The sequence below is a fragment of the Tetrao urogallus genome (genome assembly GCF_951394365.1).
Source record: "Tetrao urogallus genome assembly, chromosome: 5".
In the NCBI taxonomy this organism is placed as follows: Eukaryota; Metazoa; Chordata; class Aves; order Galliformes; family Phasianidae; genus Tetrao; species Tetrao urogallus.
Genome location: NC_136818.1, coordinates 40,085,684 through 40,109,857, shown reverse-complemented (window position 1 = coordinate 40,109,857; position 24,174 = coordinate 40,085,684). Strand labels below are relative to the sequence as shown.

General features: G+C 43.4%; 2 protein-coding genes across 2 annotated transcripts; both read right to left on the bottom strand.

The window, feature by feature from the left end:
- Positions 1-136: 136 nt before the first annotated feature.
- LOC306946534 (nucleolar RNA helicase 2-like) lies at positions 137-9,522 on the bottom strand (the record flags this gene model as incomplete). The annotated part of the gene is given in 17 exon segments (XM_079535595.1): positions 137-310; positions 576-620; positions 751-885; positions 1,690-1,849; positions 2,521-2,594; positions 3,058-3,177; positions 3,615-3,776; positions 4,996-5,145; positions 5,414-5,559; positions 5,804-5,989; positions 6,636-6,753; positions 7,538-7,716; positions 8,217-8,292; positions 8,528-8,767; positions 8,888-9,484; positions 9,487-9,498; positions 9,502-9,522. Coding segments are annotated over 17 exon segments (2,595 nt in total).
- A 900-nt stretch (positions 9,523-10,422) lies between these two features.
- On the bottom strand, positions 10,423-23,451 carry LOC306946535 (nucleolar RNA helicase 2-like; the record flags this gene model as incomplete). Its single annotated transcript, XM_079535596.1, has 15 exons — positions 10,423-10,674; positions 11,443-11,487; positions 12,698-12,832; positions 13,119-13,278; positions 13,446-13,519; positions 14,302-14,421; positions 15,093-15,254; positions 16,939-17,088; positions 17,677-17,822; positions 18,351-18,536; positions 19,438-19,555; positions 20,835-21,013; positions 21,527-21,602; positions 22,650-22,919; positions 23,347-23,451. The coding sequence occupies 15 exons, from the start codon at positions 23,449-23,451 to the stop codon at positions 10,423-10,425; spliced, it is 2,178 nt and encodes a 725-aa protein (XP_079391722.1).
- Between the last annotated feature and the right edge of the window lie 723 nt (positions 23,452-24,174).

The window sequence follows — 24,174 nt, the reverse complement described above, 5'->3', positions numbered from 1 at the left end:
CGCCGCCGCGCAGCGCGGAGGCCCCGCCCCACCCTCCCGCCGTCACGGCGACCTGCGCGGCTTCCTCGAGCTACAGACGCCAGTAAGTGTCCAACGGCTCTTTACTTGTGGGTAAAAAACACGGTCAGTCCCGCGGTTACTCGAGGGCCCTGCCGGGCGGCCGGCCCTGCTTCCAGCCTCCGAACCTGCCGTTCTTCTTGAAGCCGCCAAAGCGCGGCGGCCCGCGGTTCACATCCTGTGGTTGCTCCTCCAGCTCGGGCAGCTCCTTGGCCACCGCCAGCTGCCAGCGCCGCGTGTCCCGCCACTGCTCCTGCAACAGAGCCAGCACAGTCAGCCCTGCGTGTGCCACAGCCCTGGCAAGACAGCACCAACCCCAGCCCTAAATCCCATCGCAGGGACAGAGCAAAAGGACAAGCAAGAGGGAATTCCCTAATGGTTCTGCCCACCTCTCAGTGCAACATCCCTGTTAGGTCACACACCCCATCCTCTTACCCACCCTGTATAAAACCTCAGATAAGACGATTGCCATGTATTTCGCCTTGCATACACCCCTGGAAGTTCCAGCTGTAACATACCTGTATATGACTCAGCTCGTCCATAGGGATATCGAAGCACACCCCCTATAGCAACAAGTAAATAAATAAATAAAGTGACATTTTCTTTCCAAAAACATATCCCAGAACATAAAATTGAATACCCACACATACACCAATGCCACCACCCCTCCTTCCCAAAGGTGGGCTATCTTACCATCTTTCCCTTGAGGAAACGCATTGCAGATATCTTGCCATCTATTTCCTCACCAAGCTGCTCCTTCAGCCCTCTCCAAGCGTAGCTCATGGAACGCATCTCTATTGAGCACTGTAACACCATGGTCACAAAGCCCTTTGGGAGTAACAGAAAAATACACTTGTAAGAAAAGACTGAACTTGCTTGGACAGCCTGTAACTCATTAACCATAATGAACCCCTGGTATTCTCACATAGTAACCCTAAGGGACCAGCTTCCCAGAAGTGAAGCAAACAAAAGCCTATTAAGAAACTGAAGGCATCCATTTAACGTAGGACTGAGCACCGATATAGACGGCCAATAGCATTCCTGCATTTTGTCTGGAAGCAGAGACATTTGTTCAAAACATACAGAATGTCACAGCTACAAAAGGGATTTAAAAAACGAATACAGAAAGCATAGTCCAGACATGTGCTATTCTCAATGAACTGCACCAGGTTATCCTCAAATGCATCAGGCAAAAGCAACACTGAACTTTTCACCTATCAGGATTTCTTTGAAATGAGGTACTTGCATGCTACTTGCAATATGCAGAAATCTAAAGTGCTTTCTAAGAAAGGAAAACTACAACAGCAAGAACCAACCTATCAGACTGTAAAGTTTCCTTAATTAAGCTCATCTGTAGCATCAAAGTCTTGAGTTACTTAGATGTACAGCACAATTACTTGACATCTCATTGCAAGAAAATACACTGACTGATACCAAGTTTCTTTAGTTGTCTGCAGCATGCCAGTAGGAGCAGAGTTCCGTTAAAGAACAAAAAATAAACTAGAATGAGCTAACAGTTTTAAGAAATCATACTGAAAGGCCCTGAAGAGAAGGTGCTAAGATACCACACTTGCACAGAACTCCAGCAATCCTTTTTTCTGTTCTTGCTAAAGCAGTTATAACGTTATTTACCGCAGTTGAGTTGAGTAAGGAACGCTGCTGTATGGAAGATGCCCCAGAAATATGGGCCAGAGCTGCTGCCAGGGCATCAACTGCCCCTTTCTCCTCTATGAGCTCTCGAGCAGACTGCCTGAAGTAGTCTATTGCAGAAGGAGGAACGGCATCTAAACACCTGCATGTTGACAACAACCAGCTGAGATCAGCACGCTGACCATCAGTGTGAAGTGCAGTCACGTTCAAGACAACACAAATATTTCAGTTTAGAGATTAAAAACAACTGCTCAACTTTTAAAATACAAGGTGCATCCAACACCATGCTTACGATCTCCTTTACACCTGTGAAATTCTCACCCATTACCAAAACCTCCACCAAAGCAATTTCCACCAATTGGGCAGCAAGTGTAACCAGAGCTGCATGGAACAAAATGCTCAACCTTCACCAATAAAATGTCAGAGGAATACAGGATGGGCTACAACACCCTCACCATTCACTAAGAGCAGTGGAACTTTTTGCTTTACTAAGTACTGTTCTTTAAACTCAGTTTCTTCATACAACAGCAATTTTCTTGTTCTGCTATCAATAGATTTTTGTGTTGTAAGAACGGGTTAACATTAGAAAGAATATACAGAACAACTACTTCTATGAAAAGGTTTACGTTTAAGCACACAGAGATTTACTGGTATCATCTTAGGAAGAATGGTCAGTGTCTACAGGCAAAGCAGCTGACTTCTATGACACAGGGAAAGACTTGCATAACTTTAGATTAGAACCTTAGAACTTTACATTAACAGTCCAGCTGCTGGAAGAACTCTAGTATTTTAAGAATAGACAGATAAACTTACTTCTTAGCATCATCACTTGAAGCTTTAATTATATCTGTAGCAGACGGAACACCTATACGCCTGAACGTAATCCCCTGAAGTCAAGAAAACAAATTACAATCAAAGGTATTTTCAGCATTCTATAATTCAACGAGTCACATTACTGAGACCTGCATTCACTTGATGCTTACAGCAACACGTCTTTACTTAAATGAAAGTATTTCTAAAACTAGAAAAAAAGTTTTTATTTAAGTTGCTGCCTTTGTTAATCTGGAGCTACTTTATACCAATTCACAAGACTAATGAAAGGCATGGTCTCCTTCATACATTCCTGCTACAGTCTACATGCTGACAGCAATTGAGTACTGCCAGCATGGGCAAACTCACGAGAACCCATAGAATAAGCTGATATTGAGGCATTTACCAGCACTTAAATGCCAGCATTTCAGGTCAATCCACTCCCATGCTGGCCTCATGCAACCATAATCAGCCTAATCTAAGAGTGCTGCTGTCTCTTCAGGACTCAGATTATTCCATTAAGTCCAAAGCAGAACTCACCGCTTTCTGCTCAACCTGCTTCAGAAGGTCTTCTTCTTTCCTCTGATAGAAACAAATACAGATCCCAGTGCGGCCAGCTCGACCCGTGCGTCCAGAACGATGGATGTAGGAATCAACATCCTTCAGAAATCCAGATTAACATGAGAAAACCTTGTATCGTTTAAACCACTATTTATTTATACAGTGTAAGAGAGAAAAAGGTAAGCTGAAAATTCTAAATTAGAATGCTAAGGATGATGTGTTTCTATACCCAAGCTTATAACTACACACTAATCACTGGAGATCTGTTATCCTAGGTTTAACAAACATTGCTGACACATTTTTTGAATTAAAAAGCTCCAATGGAGTTTCAATATAAGAAAAAGGGCTGTAGGAGTATTTTAGAATTGGAACAAAACAAAGCCCAAAGCTGTTCAGAAGGGATTCAGAAATACTGAAAAAACGCTTAAAGCAACTTAAAGACTTTGCCATGCAACAGAAAAGGAACTGCCCACCATACTGACACAAAAAAAATATTAAAAAAAAATCATTTTACTCTATTTTCTCTAATAACTTACTTTTGGTGGTGAGCACTGTATAACCAGGTCAACTTCAGGAATATCCAAGCCACGGGCAGCTACATTTGTTGCAATCAGAACCTCAAACACACCATTTCTAAAGCCTTTTAGTGTAACTTCTCTCTGTTTCTGTGGAATGTCACCGTGCAATGACTGGGCTTCCTGTCAGTGAAACAAACCATTCCGATATTATTTAACAGGGAACACAGCTGCAACAGCTTGACATATTTAATTTAAAAAAAAAAAAAAACACACGCACACAAAATATTGTGCAGTGACTGAAAAGAATTACATGGCTGATAGCAAGGGTATACAGAACATCTTACTTTGTGGTTTTCATCCTTGTCAGGGCCACCAACACTCAGCAGTGGTGTTTTACCATATTGTTATTATCTGTAGCATACCTACAGATGACATGTAATTTCCAGCCTGCCTTGTCAACAGTGGACACAGGAACAGTGGCTGTTCAGTGACTGGAGCAGTCACTTTCACTGGAACAAATGGAAGCAACTTTACTTGCTTGTAAAGAACAAGCAACAAGCTTTGTTCTCTGCCCTGGGAAGCCAACCCAATCACAGACACTGACATGAGGTCTCCAGGGCACAGCTGAACCTTCCTAGTGATCCAAACCACATCACTTTCTAATGGGAGCCGAGACTGATTGAGTGTTTATCAAGGAAAAAGGACAGTCACGCATTCAGAATTTAAACAAACAACATGCAAAAGCAGAACTTAATAACACAAGAAACTAATGTGTGACATACTGACAGAAGAACAAAATTGTTATTGGGTATGAATTTAACAGGCAGACAAATCAAAATTGCTCCTGCAAGATTTTCACATGGGTTTCACACAACTAAACATGCCTTCCCATCACTAATTTATTAGTGGTATTTTGTATCAAACAGGTATTTCTCTGGGGGGAGGGGAGGGAAACAAAAAAAACAGAAAAACAGCACCTTTGTCCACTTTCAGAAGAGGGTAACAATTCAAGAAAGCACAGAAAACCTGCTTAATTTATCACCCAAGGCCTGAACAAACCATAAAATGACTTTTCAAGGGAACAGAACATTCCATACCAGTACTGTGTTAGGTAGATTTTCTTGAATAGTGATTGATCAAAGAACAGGTGCCATTAAGAGGTAGTATTTCCAGGCTGTTCAGCAAAAACTGCACATTTCCCTACTGATCTGGTTCTGTACAATTTTGAAGCTGAAGGAATAATTGCATGATCACAACCAAGAGGGTATTTTAACTGCAAAGCTCTGCTTTCAGGCATGGATTTCAGAATTCTTGAGAAACATGGAGAAATAACTGCACCCAAGCAATGCCAACCTCCAATCTCATTCAGGTCATCTGCTCTCCATTTGGACCCCAGTACCTGTTTGAGTGCAGAATTCAAAGCCAACTCATTTGCTTCCTTTTTAGTCTCACAGAAGACAATCGTCCGCCCATGGCTTCCACTGTAGACTTGAATGATGTCCCCAAGAACTTCTGCTCTCTGAGATGAGCGACACTGTATAGCCAAGTGCTGTTTGGGAAAGAAGCACAATAAGCATTCATATTAAATCTAAGCTCCGAACAGGAGAAACAAAATGAATTCAGTTGTAGGATGTCTGTATTTAATTTATTTTTAAACTGTAGACTACTGCCCCTACACAAGAGCCCTGCTTTATAAATTCATGTATCAATTAAGGGAAAAGTAATTCCATTCCCTCACTGAGAAAGCCAGTGTGAACCCATTTCACGCAGGCGATGTGCTTTCTGGACCCATACAACTCTGCAGAAGAATCACTCACTTCCACAGTCGTGGCAGTCCTCTGAGTCTTCTTTCCAATCAGGTCTACCTGTTCATATTCATCTTTCATGTATTTTTTTGCCACATCGTATACCCAGCGTGGACAAGTTGCAGAAAACAGCAATGTCTGAGGGTTGTTCTCAGAACCTGGCAAGAAAGATCACCAACTTCAGCCATCACCACAGACTCACAGTTAAGTCTACACAAACTGACTAAACAAAGCAAGTGAATTCTCTCAAACAGAGATGTTTATAGGTACAGGAAGTCAGCTACAAGAAGAAATCTTGTAAGCAATGAAAACATTTCTAGTATACTTTTCACACAAAATGGAAAACTACAGTAACATGAACTTCAACAAACCAAATCCGTCATGTCTGATCCCAGAACTTACCTTTTTTATAAGCAAATCCTAAGATTTCTTCTACTTGTTCAGCAAAGCCCATGTCTAACATGTGATCAACTTCATCCAAAACAACATGCTTCACGTTGGAAAGGTCCAGCTTGCTATTCTGAATGTGGTCTTTGATCCGTCCAGGAGTTCCCACAAGAATATCAATGCCACTTTTAAGGAGATCAACTGGAAAAAAAGAGAGAAACACAATTGTCAGAATGCTGAGACAAAAGGTAGAAAAGCTACCAGCAATGTTTGTAATATTAGTACCAAAAACTTACTGTCTTGCTGTTTTATCCCTGAATAAAGGATAGTATTCAGCCCAAGTAATAAACAAGCAAGCCCAATGGTGCTCCAAGTTCTCTGCCAGGAACAGTAACCACACTACAAGCAAGTTTACAGGAAGATCTGATTTCTAAACTGCAATGAGCTTGCATTAGAAAATTCCACAGCTTTATAAAAGAAAAGGAAAAAAAAAAAGCTTGTTTTTTTCAGCTAAGTTTTTTCTCTGCTGGCTGTGGAGACAGATGGAGTCACACTCACATACACAGTTCTCTTTTTTCCTTGGACAGTCATCCAGTCCCCGTGTATGTCCATTCACAAAACACAAACTCACAGTAAAGAAGCAACAAGGAGGATTAGGTACTTGGCAGACCTACAACTGCATTTTTAAATTTAGATTTATTACAGGTAAAATAATTCAACTCTACTGCGCGATCCCTTTACAGACAACATCATGGCTGACTGAAGAGAAACTGATGGGGAGAAAAGCAAGTTTTACTCATGAAATATATTTGGAGGAAGTCGACTCCCATCCTTAGAGTTTACTTACACTGTGCTTTATACGGAGTTCCTCCATAAAAACATGCCACTGAGAGTTTTCTTGTGAGATTCTTGAAGTCCTTGGCGACCTGAATGGCCAGTTCTCTGGTTGGAACCAGAACCAGCACCTGGAGTGAGTGACAAGAAACAAAACATGCAGCTGAGCACCCTCCCAAGAGAGGACACAGAGAACAAGATTCATGTCAAACAAGGGAGTGGTGCTGTAGAACTGATACCATTTTGTAGGGTTTCTTTGCTTGTTTGTGATTCAATTTTATGCTACACTTACTGCGAAGGTGGTACAACTCCCCATCCTGTGCATCGCTGCCTCAAAGTCAGCAAGAGGAAACAAGGAAAACCATTACAAGATAACGAGAGATGTAGAATGGCAATGTTTTTCTTAACATCAGGTGAAAGAGAGTTTCAGTAACATCACTGAGGACATTTAAGGCAGTATTCATTGTGAAAGAACAAAAAGTAATGCTGAACAATTTGGCATCGTTTAGATCTGAAATGATACACAGCATGAAACACCCTGGCCATGTACCCTCCATCTTCACCTACCTGCCTTCCTACATCATCTTTCCTTTCACCCACATTTTAAGAACAAAGTGATAAATAATTAAATTCACTCCTACAAATCTTTCAGACAACAGCATTTTAAAATGTATGTTATCTATTATTAACTTTAAAGAGAACATACGTGTAGATTGTAGCAACTATTCAGTTTGAAGTATACACACTGTATTTGTGGGGGAAAGTGGGGTCTGAAACCTGACACATTGTATGTACTGATCTAAGTGAACCATGCAGAACTACAAGCACAAACAAAGGAGAAAAAAATCCTCAAAGCAATAAAAAAATCTGCTTTGCCACACTCAAAGGTTCTGGTGTTAACCCTTAATAAATTACCTTTGGTGAACGGCCTCTTCTCTCATCTTGTGAGACACTCTGAAGCTTTTCAGTCAGTGGAATAGCAAAAGAAAAGGTTTTCCCAGTTCCTGTCCGAGCTTGAGCAATTAGGTCTTTGCCATCATATATGGGCTGAAAAGTCTTCACTTGCACGGGAAACAGGTATTTGACACCTCGACCTGTAAGGTAAATCCAAAGAGGTTTCACTAATTAGTGCTCCTGCAAGCTGACTTAACTAGCTGAAGCCCTAACTGAGAACTGGACTGATCATGTTCAGACAGATCACATCAAATCCTGCACTGCACAGCAGGTATGAGTTCTCCGAGCAACATGAGGGAGCTGTGTGCGTTCCTGCTCATTGCAGGCAAGTTGGACAAGATGGCCTTTAAGGATCCCTTCCAACTCAAGCCATTCTGTGATGATTCTAGGAAAAACACACCTGTTTTTTTCCATCCCTACCCCAAACAATAAACTCTAGATTGAAAGTGGGCAAATCAGAAGCTTGGTTCCTACTAGTAACAGCAGGTTCTTTGAATCTACAGTGGCTGCTCACATGCATGCCATCACAGCATAATAAATGCAGGATGATCTGGGAATTAACCCTCGGCTTCAGTCTGCCTGTACGGTTAACAGAGCGCAGTCCCGGGCAAACACCTACAGAAGGCTCTTCTCAACAAACCTTTGAGCAGGTTGACGGTGTTTTGGGAGAGAGGAAAATTGGAGAATGCGCCTTCTCTGGCTTCTTCTGTCAGCTCCTAGGAAGAGAAAAAAAAAAAGCTTATTATTCTTGAAAGGTAACTAAACGGCATAACCTACACAGCCACACCAGAAAAGCCCCGCGTCTGCCTCATCTGCGCTGGAAACCCAAAAGCGGGCAGGCAGGGAGCGGCAGAGGAGCGGAGCAGCGGGGATAATAGTCGCGTGCTGCCGGGCGCTGCCGGGCGCTGCCGGGAAGCGGAGCGGCCCTCCGGCACCACGAACCGCGGTTACCTCAGCGTCGCAACCGGGCTCCGCGGCCGCGGGCGCCCCGCCGTGTCCGGATGCGGGCACAGACCCGTTCAGCTCCGCCGCGCCGTTCCCCTCCGCGCTCTTCTTCGCCTTCTTAGCCGAGGGCGGCCGCAGCCCGCCGTCGCCCGGCTCGCTCTCCTCCGGCGCGTTCTGCTCGCCCTCCGCCTTGCCGCGCCGCTTCAGCTTCTCGTGCTGCTTCGGCTTCTTCCCCTTGCCGTCCTCCTGCCGGAGGAACGAAGCTGCCGTCACGCCACGAGCCGCCGCCGCCCGCCCCGCGCCGAACAAAATGGCCGCCCCCGCGGCCACACGTGCCGGCGCGCACCCGCCCGCCCTTCCCAGCACCTTCGGCTTCCTCCGGCGTCCGCGACGGAGGGGTTCGGCGTCCGCGGGTGCCCGCGACTCGGCGGGGCTGGCGGCGGGCCCTGCGGCGGGCATTACGGACGGCCACTCTCCGCAGAGGTCGGCGACGGAACGCGCTCCCGCCTCGCCGGCACAACTCCAGGGGCCGCGCCCCGCCCCCGCGAGCAGGAAGTGAGGAGAGAGGCGCGGCGCGGGGCCGCGGGGCGACAGAGCTGCCGCCGCCAGCAGCGGGAGGCCCGGCCTTGGTGCGATCCTCCCGCCGCACAGCCCCGCGCACGGCGGGGCCACCGCCGCCCGCGCCGCCACAGGCAGCCCGAGCCCCGCCGCACGGCCCCACGCGGCGCCCATGCAGCCGCTGCGCCGCCCCTTCCGCCGGCACCGGACAGCGGTCCCTTCCTCCGGCTTCCCCCGGCCCGGAGCTCCCCGGAACCGGGTACCGGGCCGCAGCCGCCTCGTCCGCTCCGGGACGCCCTGCCGGCCGCGCCCGCAGCTCCCACCTCCCGCGCCGTGGTGAACGGGGTGAGTGCTGCGGCCTCCTGTAACCGAGGGCCGCTGTGCGCGCTGACGTCCGCACACTACTCATACAGGACCCCTCACTTGCTCTTGTGAAACCTCATCAGGTTCTTCTCTGCCCAACTCTCCAGCCTGCCCAGGTCTCCTTGAACAGCAGTGTGGCCTTCCATTGCGTCAGCCGCTCCTGCCAGCTTTGTATCATCAGCAGACTTACTGAGGGTGGATTCCACCCCTTCATCCAGACTGCTGATTGAAGATGTTGAACAAGACCGGACCCAGCACTGACCTCTGGAGAGCACTGCTAAATGACAGGCGTCCACCTGGACTCTGCACAATTGATCACCACCCTCTGAGCTCTGCCAGTCATCCAGTTCTCAGTCCACCTCCCTGTCCACTCATCTATCCCACACATCCTAGACTTTATAATGAGAATGGTGTGGGAGACAGCGTCAAACGCCTTGCTGAAGTCAAGGTACACAACTCAACCCTCATCCACACAGCCCCTGTTAGAGACTGGAATGATACTGGCTGTCCTTCAGCCTTCATGCACTTCTCGCTGCCCATATATACCATGTAAGGTGAGAAGCATCTGCTTTCTCTCAAACTCCTCAGCACTATGTTAAAAACATCTCACATACAAAACAAGTTTGTAAAATATTTTACTTTTTTGTAACCTTTTTGGAAAATGTACAGGTTTGGCCATCAGTTAGATCTATATTTTATACAGTGAGCTAGGCTACAGGTTTGGATGCGACACACGGATTCTGGAACAAAGATGGAGGTTCTACACACAGATGAAATGGCAGTAAAGAAACAGTTGCTTTTTTTTTTTTTTTTTTTTTAAATGGACAACATGATCTTGTTTATGACCAAAGTAGTACTGAGGAAAAAAACCCCAAAAAATGAATGACATGTTTTTTTGAAGTGGTACAGACACAGGAACAGCCTATTTTAACATATTATAAAATACTGCCATCCTGCTTCTCCACTCCAGGCTTCTGAGGTCAGCGATCAAACGCTCTGTCATAGCTTCGTTTCTGGCCGCTGCTTTTGAATCTGTTTCTTCCCGAGCCACCCCGCCGTCCATTCCTGGAGCTTGAGAAGCTTCTGCTATTTCCTCCTCTTCCTCGTCCTCGTCCTCCTCCTCCTCCTCCTCTTCCTCTTCCTCCTCCTCCACCTCCTCGCTGGGATTCTTCTAGCTCAGGTAATTCATCCGCCACACACAGACAGCACTGCTTGGAATCTTCCCATCTTTCCTGTTGAAATAATATCACATGTATCAAATTAAAATTGAAGAATGTAAATATGGTATATTCCCTAATTACTAAATTGAAAAGATCCGTTAAATACAGGGTATTCAAGTTTCTAACTATTGATCAATACTGATTTCAAAATTTTCCAACGTAGAAGCTGGAAGTCTGTGTATGCCTCAGACACCATACACCAGAAGCAACACCAACCACAGAGATTTACAGAGGAGCCTCAGCTCTTACCCCACCTTGCATTGCTTAAGAATTCCACTAGAATTATTACTGATCCACCACTCACCAGCCTCCATCTTCACCACCTCTGATCCAGAACTAGAAGTTGCTTTAGGAGCAAACAAACACTGGGGCATGAGGGAATGGAGATGCACTGAGGAAGCAATACTGGAATGAAAGACTGGAAGTCTAGGCAATTTGGCATGAGAATGCTAACTCTGCCAGACAAAAACTGATTTCTCTGAGGAAAAGAACTGAGGGATGGATGGAAACAAAGTGATATTAAAGTGAAACATGTTGCATACCAAGAGCAATCCAGCAGGATTAAGGGGTGGGTTATTCACACCACTCTTCTCAGTGGATACGTGAATAATTTAGGAAAAGAACACTGGATGCTTGTTTTATTCTTCTGTTCCATCACAGCCATCCCTTTTGGACGCCAGAAGAGGCAGGACACAGCCTCGGTAACATTTTCAGCCTAACCCTGTCTTGCCAGTTTCATCTAAAGTCCGCTGTGACCAGAAATTTCAGTGAAGCACATACCTCTATGTCCTTTTGATCTGCTGCAGGAATATCAAAGCACACACCCTAAAAAGAGAGAACAGTTTCAGTGGATATAAATCTAGCCTTTTAATTGATTGTTAGCTAAAGAAAAAAAGAGTCTAACAGAACCTATAAACCTTTTGAGCTAACACAAACTTTCAGTTTCAAAGCTTTTTATGTTGCATTAAGATGCTTCAAAACCTCTGAACATTAGAAGAGTAGTACCAGTGTTTCACAAATTGTGGTTCTCATCACATCTGCCATTACTCATCCCTAAATTCTCTCGAATCAAAGTTTTTCCTATACTAAGAAATGCATAACTTCAGTATATGTCTTTTTCTCAATTTGTTTTCAGTTTATTGGTTGTTTTTCGCATCCCAGGCTACACAAACCACATAAAAACTGGCAAACACAGACTGCTTTCTTAATACTTGGTACATGGCACTGCAATAGGAACTTGAGCACTGATAAGAATGAGGGATGTATGGAAATGTATATGTGTGGAAAAATAAGAGCAGAATAAGAGATGAAAGAATGAGGGTGTTGATAGCACATATATGAATTAAGTCATCAAGATCACAGTCTCTCTCTACAGATTTGCTGATCTGGGCATGCTGAGAAACAAGAAACACATCCAAAAAAGCAAAACAATGGAGCAAATCAGCAACACTGCCTAACAGCTCACAGAAGCATTCCTTGTTCTGTGTCACTACAAATCCCAGACAGTTTTATCACATTTTCATGTCTGTGAAAATGCATGTGGAATCTGAGATATTAAGAGGACGGGAAATTAGTTTTGCTTAAAATATTGTCCCACATTAAGCTTTGCAACAGTAACTGTACAACTATCATGTACACAAACCAAAAAGTAACTTTCTGATTGTTTTTAGGTTACAGAGATATAACGTGTATTATGAGAGCTAACTGTCCTGAAAAATTCTGTTATATGTTTTATCATAAAAGCAAACACAGTTTGTACCTTTTACCTGTACTGCTACCTCTCTGGACATGCCAGTTACACTGCACTGTACTCCTTAACACATCAGTAGAACAGAAACCTAAGCTGCTGAGATGACCACTGACCAAATAGATCGTGGCCATCCTTTTGTCAGAGGATCTTCATCAGAGCGTGGAATGGGAGCAGGAAAAACTAACCACCTACTCATCCATTTGCTGAGGAAAAAGGCTACAACCAGAGGAGTAAGAAGTAGCAAAAACCACACACATACACAAAACAGCAACAAAAAACTCTTACCATTCTTCCCTTGATGAAACACATTCTGTTCACCTTTCTGTCAACATCACCACCCAGCTGTTCCCGTAGTTTTCGCCAAACATAGCTCATGTTGTTTATTTCTTCAGAGCAGCGCAGTACCATTGTAACAAATCCCTGCAGAAATGGGACATGTTCCATTCAGTCAAAGGAATAAGCTTTAGCTCATCAATCAGACAAAAACCTGCTATTTTACCATTGATAAACTATGCTTTCAAATAGCTTCTGTTATGAGAGAACAGGCATACTTAAAGGCCCTACATTCTTAGCTAACATACAAGCAGTTAGTAGCCTAAATGCAGTTTCCATGAGCAGACATAAATGATTCTCCATGTAAGCAACGCGGGGCGAGTTGTTTGTTTTTGCTTTTCCAAAGACAAACCTGAAAGCCATGCACACTTACCACATCTGAGTTCAGCAGGGAGCGCTGTTCAATGGAAGTAGCACCTGAAATATGTGCTAGAGCTGCAGCCAAAGCATTAACTGGTCCCTTTTCTTCTATTAGCAACTGAGCAGACTCTTTGAAATAATCAATAGCAGACTGGGGAACAGAATCCAGACATCTAAGAAGAAAAAAATTGCTAGTTTGGGAACAGAAATAAAAACCAGCAGTCCAAGACTTTAACAGTGATGAGTTCAAAGAGCTCAGAGACAGCAATGGACAGTCCAACCAGCCCTTCCGAACTAGAAAGATAGGAAAATACAGTAGAGCTTGAATCACCCAACACACCTGATAGCATCTTTGCTGGAAGCTTTTATTATATCTGTTGCAGTAGGAACACCAACACGCTTGAATGTAATGCCCTGAAATTTATAAAACAAAATAGAGATGAAAGTTGTAGCTATAAATAATTAAATTTTAAAGAAATAGTGTTGGACACTTAATGAAACAACCACTTCAATCTTACATTTTTCTTGTCTTCTTATCATTTTGACTCTCTGCTTTGGTACTGAAAACTACAAAGCTAATCATACAGGAAAATGGATAACAAACACTGTTTATGTACCAGGTCAGTTTAAGTGATCCATTGGCTTTAAACTGGAAAGAATAGAGACCATTTTGACATATTCTAGGGGGGAAAAAATCCCACAAACTATCAACAAAATTAGAAATCCAAGTAGATCAGACTAGAATTCAAGTACGAGTTATGCCACCTTTCTCAGCTCAAGCTTAAGTTTTACCTGCCTGAGACTAAACCATCTCATCTGAACTGTATGAGAAAACCATCCTATGGAACACTGCTGGAAGTTCACAATCAGTGAAGCTACACGCATACCAGTCATTAATCACACAATAAGTCCAGGGTGAAAACTACAATGAACATGTCATAGCTTTCCCCTTGCCTGCCCTTCTCATCTCCAAAGGTAGAATCTTATGGCCTTTGTTGACAAATTGTGAGTACAAGGATCTGCAGTGTGCTGCCTGCTCCACACAGCATACCCACATTGCAGAATAACTGAACCTCACCTGGATGTTTTACATAGCGTACTCTTATTGACATAAACAAAAGATGACATGAGGATTTTATATGCTGCCCTAAAACATTACATTTGGTGCTCAAGAACAGAGGAAAACTGTACTTTACCGCTTTCTGTTCCACATATCTTAACTGATTTTCTTCCTTTCGCTGATAAAAACAGATACAGATCCCAGTCCGGCCCGCTCGACCTGTGCGTCCAGAACGATGGATGTAGGACTCCACATCCTTCAAAATAAACAGCATTATGACTTACTCAGCTCACTGCAATTTCATCAGTTGCACTTACATATCTTTGTAGAAAATATGACAATTTAGACTGAGCAATGCACAAAAACTGCATCTAAGAACTAAGTTAAAAAATATCGTTTCACTAAATTCAGAAGAGCAAGCTTTTCCATAATACTTTAAAAGGATGGAGAATACAAAAAATGGTGTGCATTCCTCTCAAATCTCCTGCCTATTAGCTTGAAAGCACGGTTTCTGAGCTATTAATAGTGAATTCATTAAACAATAATATATTTTTTTAAACTCTCTTAACTCCTGGCACTGTTCTCACTGCTGAGGTCTCCTCCTCACACACGCCCCTCCTTTGTTACTCTTGCAAGACCAGCAGCTTTTCATTGCTTCTCACTGCTTCCAGACTTGTAACTACCATATACAGCCTTGGAGGGAAAGGCTTCAGAAAGCCATAAAAGAAAGCATTTTTAGGAACATCTTTAAATATTCTGGGCACTGATGTATTCCGAAAAATCCTCAAAGAAATTCCCTTTGTATATCAAGACATTCCTTACGCTTAAATGCAATGATGATAAACTCTATGGTGCATACTAACAATTACTAACACTTATTGCTTGAAAACAAGACAATATATTCTTATTGCAAGACACTCAACTTACCTTTGGTGGTGAACTTTGTACAACTAGGTCAACTTCAGGGATATCTAAACCACGGGCAGCTACATTGGTTGCAACCAGAACTTTAAATGCACCGTTTCTGAAACCTTTCAGTGTGATCTCTCTTTGCTTCTGAGGAATGTCACCATGCAATGACTGGCAATCCTGAAAAACAGCATTATTGCAGGACTGCACTGAAATTCAGCACTGTGAAATTCAGCACAATGGGTGCTCTGTTTTATGGTCACTTCTGACTGTTATCTTACTATGACACTGTATAGAAAAATTGAGTTTGCCAACTAATAATTCAGTGGTTTCAGAATATGTACTCAGTGCTTCTTATTTATCTATCTCAAAGACCTTTAAACAACAGAAAAAAACCACAGAATAGGAACATGCGTCTCATCTCCATCTTTAACTACTGTGACCTATGAGAACAACGATGCCTCAACTTTCCAACCAGGCTCTCTATGCAAAGCTTAGTCTTTTAAAAACCAACCATCTCAGGCCTTCACAGCACTAATTTAGACATCTCTTCCAAACCAGTGTTGTTTCTTAATCCCCCTTAGTATATTAATTGCCCCCGCTACCAATTAAACGATTAAAACAGAAGTACTGCTAAAAAAACACCCTATCGTTGCAGTGATTTTTTTTTCAATCTAGTACTTCTTGAAGTTCTTCAGTATTACAGTAATAACAAGTGCAAAGAACAAAACATACAAAAATCATTTCACCTTTTGCTCATAGTCATTTAAGTTTTCCACATGTAAGCAGTATTCAAAGCAAAACAAACAATCATAACGCGATCCTAGAGTCACAACTGGATTCAATAAGTTTTTCACACAGCTTTGGGTTAATGTCACCTAATAATTGGAATAGGCATATATGTTGCTAGTGAGCATTAAAGTGCAAAAATGGAAACGTCTAAGTAATTCACTTCTCTTACCTGCCAAGATCAGTTCTGCATTGCCTATGCAAGATTTGATATCACTAACACCACCAGTAATGCAGGACAAGGCTCCACGCTCAGGTTTAGCTGTTAGTGAGGTCATCTAGGAGCCTAGGAGCAACACTCCTGAATACAGCTGTGGCAGTTCAACAAGCTTCTCCTTTCCCTAGGAACATAATGCTAACCTGCTTTCTAGACATTGGTTAACCCATTTCCCTAATGAAAATACATACAGAAAAAGTGGCTGCTGCAGAACTTTTCACCAGAAAGCAGCATGTAGTCCCAGCATCTCAGCACATCATAAATAATGCACACAAGTGTTTTTCCACTGTGCTGCAGCATAAATTGCAGGAAAAACACTAAAGCTCATCCACAGGAGATAAATAGCAGGACTGAATTCTTCCTACGTGTACAGCTTTAAACTCTTCACAGCAGCTAACAGCAGGTAGAGCCGCTGACACATTACTACTCTAAATCCTAATTGGGGCCCTCTGACAGTACTAATTAACATCAACATCACAGCTCAGTAACTGCTATTCCAGTACCATGAGCTACCATCCCAGTAGGTCTCCAAGTCAGTCACCATGTTTTAATCCAAGAGAGACAGTTCTCTATAAAAGGACAGAAACTAACTCACAACTGCTTCACTTAATGTCAGCAAGAACCCCTAAGAAAAATGTAGCCCGACGCCTGTTAGTACAGCCTAGTCCAGAAGACTATAATGCATCAACTTTCAACCATTTTTTGTTTTTTTAAGGGTTTGTTTTGATCTGACCACTTCCAAAATCCTGTCTCCTTCACTTTCAAAGTCACCCTAAAATTGAACTCAGCATTGGTTCAGTATCAATGTAGGGTTGATTCCTGTGACAGCCTTGTTTCTTAATAAAATTGATGGAATACCTGCTTGATTGACGCATTCAGAGCCAGTTCATTTGCATCCTTTTTTGTTTCACAAAATACAATGGTCCTCCCGTGGCTGCCACTGTAGACCTGAATGACATCTCCAATAACTGCAGCTCTCTGAGACCAGTGACATTCTATGGCCAAATGCTATGGAAAGGAATTCCTGAGGTTAGCTTATACAAATCCCACAAGACTCTTTAAAACATCTGAAATCGGAAAATTCAGCAATACTAGCTATACAATTCCTTGTTGGGCAAAACATTTTTGGAACATGCAAGATTCAGAAAGCCCTTATGTACACAATGATCAGTCTAACTTTAAGTGAAGTAATTACAGTAAGAAAAAAAAATAAGTCTTCAAATCTGCTTTCCCTCTGCTTTAAAAAACTGCAGTTAATACACTACTTTTCTGAAGGACAGAAAGAGGTGCAGAATTTAACGCAGCTCTAGTAGCTACAGCTTTATGCCAGATAAAGTGAAACAAATACTATGTGTTACAAGCTTTTTTTCAAGCTCAAGATTAACATTCTTTCAATTCCTCCAGTACAATTATGATGCCACCAACTGATCTATCAAAGTAACTGTGAGACAATACTTAAATCTAAACAGTAAATCTCCACAAAATAACTCCCAAAAACTTCAATGTTATCCCGATAAAGCACTTTAGGATGTGATGATGTGTCAAAAAGTGACAGGGATAAGATCTGAAAATGTTTCCTTCAGACAGATTACTCACTTCTACTGTTGTAGCAGCCTTCTGAGTTTTTCTCCCAATCAAGTCAACCTGCTCATATTTAGACTTCATGTATTTTTTGGCCACATCATACACCCAGTTTGGGCATGTTGCAGAAAACAGCAGCGTCTGCGGATTGTCTTCAGAATCTTAAAACAAATAATAATGTTTCAAAACGTCTTCTTTTATAGACGCATACTAGTTTATTACACCGTTATTAAAAATATGACACGAAATCTCACCAACTAAAATACGAAAGGAAAATCTGCTTTTTAATTTAAGCATTATCAAGACCAGGAAAAAAAAAAGGCTTTAAAAATTACAAGTATTTTCAAGATTACAGAATAAAATCACTATGAACAAAAACCTAGTCTGCTTCTAAGTGATGGAAAGAAAGAAAAGCTTCAAATTCCTTTTAACAGGAGAGAGATCAAGTACAACTTCTAGGCGTATGTCAAGGAAAGTTATCTACAGATTCCTGGGTATTGGATTTTAAGCTTTGTGATGGCTCTATGAATTCCCAGTTTCACACTTCCTCACATGTTACATTCACGTTTCCTAGAAGAATTAAATCATTTCTAAATAAAGCCAGATTGCAACTTTGCTAAAACCTGAGCATATTTTCTGAAACAAAATGATTGTTTATTTCCTACTATTTAGTAAAATGTTGAGATTACCTTTCTTGTACGCAACTCGTAAGATGTCCTCCACCTGTTCAGCAAATCCCATGTCCAACATCTGGTCAACTTCATCAAGGACAACGTGTTTCACCTTGGTAAGGTCCAGCTTGCCATTCTGAAGATGGTCTTTGATTCGACCAGGTGTCCCAACCAAAATGTCAATTCCACTTCTAATGAGATCAACTGATAAAGAAGAAAGAGCAGAAGATGAGTTAGCAGTCAACTAATGCGGTTTCTCTACATTAGAGACACTTGGTAGCAGAAGAACAATCAATATCAGCTTCTTAAACCACTTGTAAGTACTTTATTTACAAACAAGTGAGAAGTGATGACAAGGAGGAAAAAATGGGGAAAAATAACAAAAGTGATATCAGACATTCTACTGCTCTCCCTGGGAAAAAAAGAAAAAAGAAAACTTCCCCATTTCCCTTCATGTTGCTCATGGTTTAAATTACGCTGCAAAGAGGTTATTTTAATGTGCCTGTGAAATAGTTGCATCTTTCCAGATTGTTTAATTTAGCCAGATTTGAAAAACAAACAAAATCTGTCTAAATTATTGAAATAATTTATTTCCCAAAGTTATGCAGGAAAAGGAAATTTCATCCCTAATGATGTAAGATGTGTTGTAAGAAAAGAGTTTACTCTCATTCCTGCCCTTGTCTTGTTTAAAGCTATCAACACAGCAAATTATGCAGGCAAAATACAGAAATTCCTTACTCCTTACAAATCTTGTAATACCCCTCACCACGAAGAGGAAGAAAGCCACACCCACTCATAGCTATAAGACTTCACATTTTTTTAAACAAAATACAAACGTTTATAAGAACTTACCCCAAATACTCTGTGTATGTATACAATATAAGCTCTTTCAGTTTGGTTCAAAGTATGAGAGCACACAAAGAACACTAAGAATATAATTGAGAGCTGCAGCTATTTCCCACCCTAAAAAGATATTCTGAACCACTGAATACTCCACAATTGCTCTTCAGATCTAGAGTTAAAGCTTGCATTTGAAAAGACCCAATTGCATTTCTCAAATACACCAGTCAACTGACATGTCAGTTATTGCTGGTGTGGCACTTACTCTGTCCATTGTATGGTGTTCCTCCATAAAAACAAGCTACTGTCAGCTTTCTCGTTATGTCCTTGAAATCTTTGGCAACCTGGTTTGCCAGCTCTCTTGTTGGAGCAAGAACCAGAACCTACATTGGATGACAAACAGATAAATTCTCAACATGGCTTCTACCTAGCTGCTGCTGTCACAGAATCATAGAATGGCTGGCATTGGAAGGGATCTCAAAGCTCATCCAGTCCCAATCCCTGCCACGGGCTGGCTGCCCCCTACCAGCTCAGGCTTCCTAGGGCCCCAATCTGTGGTCTTGGGCACCTTCAGGGATGGGGCACCCACAGCTTATCTGGGCAAGCTAGTCAACATTAGACTTTCAGCCACCAGTTTAGGTCTGACCATAACATCATTTAAAAAAAATTGGTTCAAATAGTTATCTAAGCAAAGATTATGGAAGCACACTGATTAAGATTCTCATAACAGCATTAATTTCCTTTAGCATTATCCTTTTTAAGACAGAGTTTCTAATTATTAGATAGGAAATACTTAAATCTTATCTAACTTTAGCTTCTGAACAGTTGCTTGAGTATAAGATCAAAGAATTTGGATAAGAAAAGTTTCTTCAAAAACATACAAACAAGAAGCCCTGCAAGTTTGGTACTCCTTTACAATCCTGTGAGAAGGTGTAAGGAAAAGCCACCAAAACCTATCAGCTGTCTCAGTGAAACGTACATTTGGTCTGCAAACTGGAGCTCAGCACAGTTCTGCAACCTGCACTGATATCCCCACAAAAGCAGCCCAACAACTTTCTTCTCTCCCAATGCACAGGCCTCAATGTAGATGATGGACATGCCACAGGAGTTTTAATAGTTGCAATACTACTCTCAAATCTGACAACAGAGACTCCCTCAATAAAAACTCTCTCTTCTCTGCAAGATGAAATCTCAAGTCAGTTCTCCCAAGTCAGCCAACATGATGGCTGGATGCAAAAAATGCACCTAATACCTTTTAGTTTTTTCAATTAAGTTTCACGTAGCCCATGAGATGAGTGACAAGATGAACTTCACAGACAAAACATTTCCCACCACAGAAGAGCATATGATCAGCTTTGGCTTATCTAATTTGGGGATACACTATAAGAATTTGGTAAAATAAACTTAAGAGTATAAACTTAGTTGATCAGAATGCTGACATCTCGTAATGAACGTGCATTCTCTGGAACAAAAGTTTCAACATCTTTTGCTTGTCCTACTGAAAAATAAGTATTTTTAACATCTCCCACCATTTCAACAAACTTATTTAAGGAGATAGCTTTTATCCCTGCATAAACGTGAAGCACTTTTTTAGCGAGTTAATCTTCTGAATCACTTGGGCATAGGACAAACGCAAAACCAGCATTCTAGCCAGGTAGTTACTTTTGGTGAACGGCCTCTTCTTCTTTCCTGCGAGTCCGTCTGAAGCTTTTCAATTAATGGAATAGCAAAAGAGAAAGTCTTCCCTGTTCCAGTTCGTGCTTGAGCAATTACATCTTTGCCAGAATACACTGCGTGGAAGGTCTTCACTTGCACAGGAAACAGGTACGTCACTCCTCGAGCTGCAACAATTAGAACAGACTGCTTTAATACAACACTCCTCAAAGGAGGTCACCCTTAGCAGAACATCCACCAAACAAGCCTAGAGCAAGTCAAGACTTTATCTTCACCTCCGCTGATTTATTTAATCACAGAGGATTGATTTAATCCTGACACAACCTTAGGGCTGCCCGCCTTACTCTCCTACTTCATAGCACCAGAGTCAGGGACAGATGAAATTCTTAGCCATTAATGAAAGCTCTTAAATACTCTGACTGTATTTATGTAGTGCTCCCCACTTAGCTAAGAAAAACTTTTACTTTCAAATAAAATGTCAATATTACTTCATCTCTTAATTTTACATTAACTCATTCACAAACTAATGTCAGAGATGCTAAATATAACTGGTTTTCCTTTACATGCTATGAAATAACTTTGAACCGAAAATTTCCCACACCATTTTTTGAGCTATCTTTCATTTGAAGTTCTACTGTAAAGCCTGAGCTAGGCAAATCACATCATGAAAAGAAATTTACCTTGAAGAAGCTGAACGGTCCCTTTAGAGATAGGGAAATTGGAGAAAGCACCCTCTTTCTGCTCTTCAGTCATCTCCTGTTAAGTAAATAATAATTCATAAAATGTTTCCTATGAATACCGTGTGTGACAATCAGAAAATGTAGGATAACAGCATACACACTGGTGTCCCAGCCAAAGGTCAAACTTTCAGTAACAACATCATAGCTGTGGCTGAAGAGCCTTCTTTGTTTTACTTACTATTATATTTCAAAGTTAGACAGAAGCAACCTGTAATTCAAATGAAGACTTTGCCTTAAATACAATGGCATAATAATGCAAGACATCCAAACTCCACCCCTCAAAATTCTCAAAATTATATTTTAAACAATTACTGACAGGCAACCAGAGTGCGTTGTAATGGGCAAGAAACGAGCCTGAGACCCAGCTAACCATCTACTGCCCAACTTGTACAGCACAGTCATTTCCAGACACAAACTGATTCCTAGGAGTAACAAAACAAGGCAGACCAGCAAATCTTCCTCACTTCAAATGTATGTTTTAGCAGGTAGAATCAAAGTCCAAAAAATTAAAAACATTACTACAAAAGGGCTGAAAAATACAAAACTGTTACAGTGATACATTTTATTACACTAAGGTGGATCTTATCATATTAAAAGCTAACAATTTATTAGATCACACATTAAAAAAAAAATGTTACGTTTCTTTCTCCACTAACTATAATAAAAAAAATTACCACAGAAGAACTCGTATTGGCAAGAAGCCAATTAAAACAAATCTCTAGTGATCACAGCCACTGCCAGTAAATCACACCCAGATGCCCTCTGCATGCAGCCTGAAGGCAGCAACCAGCAGCTCCAACGGCACTGGCACTGTTGACGCGAGGAAACCACGGGCGCTGATCTAGAACTTCAGCACTCTCACAATTCCAACTGTTTGTAAACAACTGCCAGCAAGAACAACCAAGCAGCTTTCAGTCTGGAAAGTCAGGGCAGTCTTCCCATTGGTTGTGAGGGAAAAGCACACACGAAGAAATGAAGATAACCTGCTCTAAACGTAGGCTGACTGTAACACAGGTGCTGAAAGCTCCCCTTGTCACTGTGGCACACCAGGTACCCCCATTACCTGCTCCTGGTCACTGTCCCCATCCCCACTGGACGTTTCGCTGGAGTTGCTGGGCTGTTTCTTGTGGGTGGATTTGGCACTGATAGAAGACAGCTTGGCATTCTCTGGGCTCTCCTCCCTCACGTGCCCATTTTGCTTCCCTCTGTTCTTTGCTTTCTTGGGCTTTGGCGAGTCACTCTCTTCTTCTTCCGACTGCTCACTTTCATCTGCCTGAGCTTTCCTCTTCCGAGCCTTATCGTGCCGCTTGGATTTCTTCTCTTTCTTCTCCTTCTGGCGAGCCAAAAGCAACAAGGCCGTCAGAGAGACGCGCACACGTGCGTTCCCGGCTGCTCTCAGAGGCGGGCCGGGCGCCTCCCGCTATCGGGACACCCGAGCCCACGCCGTAGGGCTCGGTCTCCACCTCAGCCCCCGCCCAAGGACACCTACCCGGCCAGCCGCCCCACCGGGCCAACCCCGCGTGCCCGGCGGTCCCGCCTCACCACGAGGCCTCCGGGAGGCCATGCACGTGGCCGGCCCGGCCGGGTACCCCGCGGCACAGGCCTTACCCGGCCCGAGCTCCTCCGGGGGGACGGGGCCTCCAGCAGCCCGCGCCGCTCCACGCCGTGCCGGGAGGTGGAAGCGCGACCGCCGGCACGTGGGAGGAGCGGCACAAGTGGCTGGAGCCGGCCTCGGCAGGCTTCAGAACCCTCCCCGGTACCTTGCGCCGCCGCCGGCTGCCGTCTGGCGCAGCCTCACTTTCCATAGGGCTGTCGGGCTCCGACTCGGCCCCGCTGCCGGCACGGATCCGGGTAGCCTCAGGCATCGTCGCTCGCCGGCCACCGCGCCGCAACCGCGCTGTGACAGGAATGGACCCCACCCCGGAAACTGGTGCCGATCCCAGCGAACTGCCGCCGCCCCATAGCCAATGGGAGGCCGCTCCTCGGCCGGACTACAAATCCCGGCGTGCCCCGGGGTACCCGCTCGGCCTGAACTACAAGTCCCAGCGTGCCCCGCGCGCGCCCCGGCCGCGAGGCCGCCGCCACGATGGCGTGGCCGGGCTTCCCGGCGGCGGAGTGCTTTGGCGCCCTTCCGTGACTGTACATGTAAAGCACGTGTATGAGGGCAGAAAAAGAAGGCGGGAATAAGGCATCAAAATTATCCGCGGGGCGGCAGAGCGCGCTCCCCATTCAGGCAGGGGCGCGCGGCTGGGCGCCTTCCCTCACACTGCAGAGCTCATCAGCCCACAGTTGGCCCCGTGCGGCAGCGAGAAAGGCTCGGCGGTGAAGGAGTCTGCGTGTGAAAAGGTGCGTGCCGATCCAGTGCTCTGCGTCGTTTACTGACAGGAGGTGCAGCGCCTGCCGTCGGTCCCGTGGCTCGAGAAGGAAACGCCTTCAGCAATTTTCAGGTCAAATACAGTTGTGCTTGGGCAGTGCGTGCCCGCCCCCAGCGAACAGCCGACCCAAACGCACCGTGTCAGCCCTCATTTTTATTAGACGAGGAGGTGCAAAAACAAACAAACAAACCAACAAAAAACCATACATTTCTG